The 4,981-nt window shown below is 26.4% G+C and overlaps 1 protein-coding gene across 1 annotated transcript in view; it reads left to right on the forward strand.

Annotated features, from left to right (window-relative positions):
* The first annotated feature begins 831 nt into the window (after window positions 1–831).
* The window catches only part of LOC102681598, a 22,091-nt gene continuing 17,941 nt past the window's right edge, over window positions 832–4,981 (forward strand). The window contains 1 exon segment of the mRNA XM_006617494.2: window positions 832–1,273. Coding sequence (XP_006617557.2) covers window positions 1,189–1,273 — 85 coding nt within the window. The 5' untranslated portion in view covers window positions 832–1,188.

Raw genomic sequence — 4,981 nt, forward strand, 5'->3', positions numbered from 1 at the left:
AGAACTCACAATATTATTACTCGTGATTAATTATTATTCTTAAATCAAATATAAATAATAAATTCACACGAAATTAAAAATTAGTAGATATTCGATAATAATGTAAATTAAATAAGTAGTTTAACAATCTTGAAAATTAAATAACTTCACAATTTATTGACATCTCATTTTCCTAAAAAGAGCCAACACGTATCACTTCAAAAATACACATTTCTCCAGAGAGTTAATATTCACTAACATTCTCTTCATAAAACACCTCCAAAAAAATCAGAATTGAAATCATACTTATCATGCCAAAAAATCTTATAAATCTTTACTCGAATCAAGTTTTAAGTGATCAAAAAACTCGATGTAAATATTCATCATTATCATTTTTGTTATTACCTAAAACACAAAAAATGATAAAATGATAAAATCACATCTTTAAATCACGTTTCTTATATCAAAATATCAAAAACTTTTATCGGAGTTAAGTCTAAACAGTCAAGAAACCCGTTTGCAACGGTAGTTTTTGCACAGGTCGGCTGATGTTTGCGAACTGCAATCCGCATCGCGGGAACACGTGTACAGAGACGTGGTACAGAAAAGGCGAAAGAGCGATAGAGAGAGGGAATGAACGAGCGGCGGGGCGGTTTCGAGAAGAAGAGGATTTCAAGCTGTTCCATCGAGAGTGAGCGAGCAAGAAGACGGACCGTCCCACGACGGGTTTGTGGTGGGGTGTCAGCTGCGGCTTATCTGGCGACTTTATGTATATTACGATGCCCAAGGCAGGAACACGAGCAGTTCACTGCTGGCTAACTGGTCGGAGAAGTCGGTAAAGCCGAGTCTGAGCCCGACGGCCCGGTTCATCGAGAGAAACGTGTTCGAGAACTAGCGACGCCGAATTAAGATCTTCGACGCACGTACACACACATACCTACAGATATACAGATACATATCTACATAAATACATATATAACATATATAAGAATATATATATATTTATATATTGATATATATATATATATATATATACATTTAAGAAGAAAACATTAATTTGGAATACAATCAAATTATTACGGATACATACACGCGTGTATACCGGTCAGGTGCGCGAAATCGTAACCGTAGTGGAAATCTGGATGATCCGAAATTTGGCAAGTTGATCAACTCGCTATCAATACTTCTCAGTGATCACTACGATCCAGGATGATTGTCCTCGCGTGGTCTTTGTTCGTGCTGGTCTCGTTACTCGTCGCAACTAATCAAGCCTTTTTTGCTGCTCCTGCACCAGGTATAGACATGTGATTATTTTCTTTTCTTTCTGTTTATTTTTTTTTTATTTTATTTAAAATCGTTCTTTGCGTTTAAAGTGAAAATAATGGTGAACCGTTACTTTGTCACGTGATTTTGTTTATCGATATGATCGAGAAATTTTGGACATATCGATAAAGTGGTTTTCGAATAATTTGACAAAAAATTGATGTAAGGAAACAGTCAATGTTCTCACACGGTATTTCCGGCTGTATTTCCGTGTTGACGAGAAATTGGCTCACATGTTTTTAACCTCGCTCGTAACACAGAGAGGCGAAAACTTGTTTCAATAGAAGTTTCTGGTAAACGGTGTGACTTTCTCGCGTGTTTGATAAGACAGCGAGTGTAAACAGTGATCGGCGAGACCCGGGTCTGTTCGGCTTTCACCCGAAGACCCACGCGGATTCGTACGGTTTCGTGAATGAATCGCGACTACGATTTCGTGATGCGTGATTTGATCGTGTGTTTCGATGTGTCATCTTTAATCCTCTATAAATAGGATTTCACCTACTTATGAGAAATATAGGTTAGTAATTAATTTTAGATCAGTTTTTAATTTCAGATCAGATTTTATCATTTTTCATTTTAAGCTTTTTTTTATAAACTGTTTGTTTATTAATATTATAAAATATAAGATATATATAGATAATATATATAATAATAAGATAAATATATATATAGTTTTTTAAGTGATATGATAGTACAGAAAATTAACAATTAATTGCCAAACTTTATTTTGCCTGTAATATTGAAGGATTATTATTTATTTTAACATAACTTCCATTAATTTTGACATTGTCATATAATCTCTATAGTTATATTAATGTTTTATATATCATTAAAATCTATGTGATAGCTAATATGATAATCTGCATGTTGTGAAAATAATTTTTTTAGTTATTTATGAAAAAAAATTTCACAAGAATTATTTCAATTTTTTAAATTTTTTTTCAACTCTAATAAATAAAAAGGATAAATTTGAACGGTTTATATACAAAAATTTGTAGTATTTTTAAAACTAAATATATATAAGATATAATAACAGATATTATGTTGAAGATTTATGGAAATTTAGTTAAATTTTAAAACAAAAGAAAGAAGAAATAAAACTTTCAAAAATTAAATTAATATTATGATTCTTCCAGTATTATCATAATATTTAATCATAAAATTATATACGATTAAATTAAATTTAAATATAATTAGACATTTGTTAAAAAGAAAAATCTGATATTTTATTCAAATATACAATTAATTCTACATATAATTTAATCAAAATAAGATATTAAGTTTTTAATTAAAGTATCCCTTCATAATTTATAAAATAGTAAACTAATTAACATAAAACATAATTAAAACAAAAATATACGATTTCAATTTCATCTTTTCAGTCATGTTGTTCTTAAAATTATATTGAAGAGAGATTATACATTACGTTTTCATTATGCTTTCACAATATGTTGATCATTATCACTTAAGATTTTCGTTGGCTAGCTTGAAGAGATTGAAGCAAAGACGAGGAAAATACGTGACTTGTAATCTCTGATGAGATTGTTCGAATAATCGGTCATATCATGATTGATTATGAGTACAACGGAATATCTTTTCATTGATTATATATTTGAATATTTATTCCAACTTATTCTTTTGTTTTAACATATCCGAGAAGAATTAGGATTAATCAGAATTTTTATTAAACATTGAACAGAATTTTTTTAATGAAGTAGAAGTAAATAATTAAAAATATCTTATTGTATATGTATATGTTTCATTATTTTATTCAATATAAGTTTAATAGAATAATGTTTCAATTTTGGAATCTTTTCTTTATTCAAATTAATTAATTTCCAAATATAATATATTGATTTTTGAAAAATATTAACTTTTTTTAAATACATATTTGAAGACAACAATTACACTTATTTTTATCATTTGCATGATAAAGCGAAAATTCAAAATAAATCGATTTTTCTATAAATTATAAATAGAAGATGTTGAGATGTAAATTTTAACTTTAAAAAAAATTTAATAATTTTTTATATATTATTTATGAACTTCTATCTGTATTCAATGTGTTTTAAAACAAATTTAAAATTTTTCATTGTTTAAAAATGAATATAATATAAAATAAACAAACTTTAAATCTAAATTGTTGAATAAAAATAAAATAATGTAAATAAAAAAATTACACTATTAGCAATTAATCTTTTTTGAAATACAATTATTTGTTTCTTAAAGATTTATTACAGTTCCAGCACTTGAAAACAGAAAATAAAATAGAAATTTGATAGATTATTAATGAAGTGTCAGTCACTGAAAAATAAAATCGTTTATATAATTGAAAAATAATAAATATCATGATATGTTCCTTAAATCTTTTGTTAGAAAAAAGACGTAAGATAAAAAAAAATGCTGCAATTTCGAATATAATGAAGAACAAAAAATATAAGATATATAAATTATGAGTCACGTGAACATTATGAATTTCCATTTTTAACTTTTGATGTTTTTTTTTTTAATGTTGTTTTAGCTATAGTTATTATTTAAAAAAAAATAAAAGAATTAAAAAGAAAATATTATTTTGTATCTGCAATGTTACAAAAAAAAACTTTGAAAAAGAAGTGAAACTTGTGAATTACGTATTAGATAGTTTGAACGTCACGAGTTTTCACAGCCAAAACCAAACATTTCTTAAAACTCTTGTCATGTTTTAACATACCTTTTTTAACTCTTCTCTAAAGGATTTATGAAAATAAACGAAATAATTTTAGAGATAAAACAAAATCTATAGGAGATATAGAATATTTTAATAATATACATAATTTTACAAGGTACGATGAAAAGATTTATAAAGCAAAATTTATTCGATATGAATGAATAATGTATAAATTATATTAATAATGAACTTCTTAGAAATATTATCTTCTTAATTCATTTAAGTTAAAATTACTTTAAATTCACGATAGAAATTCAAATTCATTTTAATTCAAAATGAACTTGACTTCATTATTTTATTAATGAAATAACACGAATAAATTTTGATCTACTATTTTTTTCTATTGCAATCGTCGCAAATGTCTGAAAAATTATGTAAGATATTCATAAATTTTTTTTTTTAAACTGGAAATTTTTTGAAATATTTCAAATTTTTATATTCTTATGGAAAAATTCCTCCTCTTTCAAAATCCATTTTCAAGAAAATGAAAGGAGGAAATTAGAATCATATCGCTAATAGATCATATCGCTCTTAATAGATAATTAAAACTTATATCAATTTAATTCTATTAATATCTTGTAATCATTTAAAAAAAAATTAAAATAAAGAAAATGTCATATGTATAATTAAAAAATAATTAATTAGAAAAATCAGGAATAAAAACGAAATATCACGTTTTATCATTTTCGTGTGAAACATACGTCGACCAAACGTCATTCCCCAATCTACTTCACAAAATACTCGACACTCGACAGAGAACATTCCCATTGCGCAAACATAAATATCAAAGCAAGCAAAATCAAAGTGCATTTCGACGGAATTTTTGTTAGGAAAGTGAAAATCGTGAGCGCGAATGCGTCTTTCGCTTGTTTTAAAAATCAAATGTATGGTTCGATAGAAGCAAACAGATTCAACGTTTATTCGTTAATTATAGAACACATGAATAAAGAATGAAAATGAAAAAAAAAAAAA

Source organism: Apis dorsata, unplaced genomic scaffold (assembly GCF_000469605.1).
Source record: "Apis dorsata unplaced genomic scaffold, Apis dorsata 1.3 scaffold_309, whole genome shotgun sequence".
Classification (NCBI taxonomy): Eukaryota; Metazoa; Arthropoda; class Insecta; order Hymenoptera; family Apidae; genus Apis; species Apis dorsata.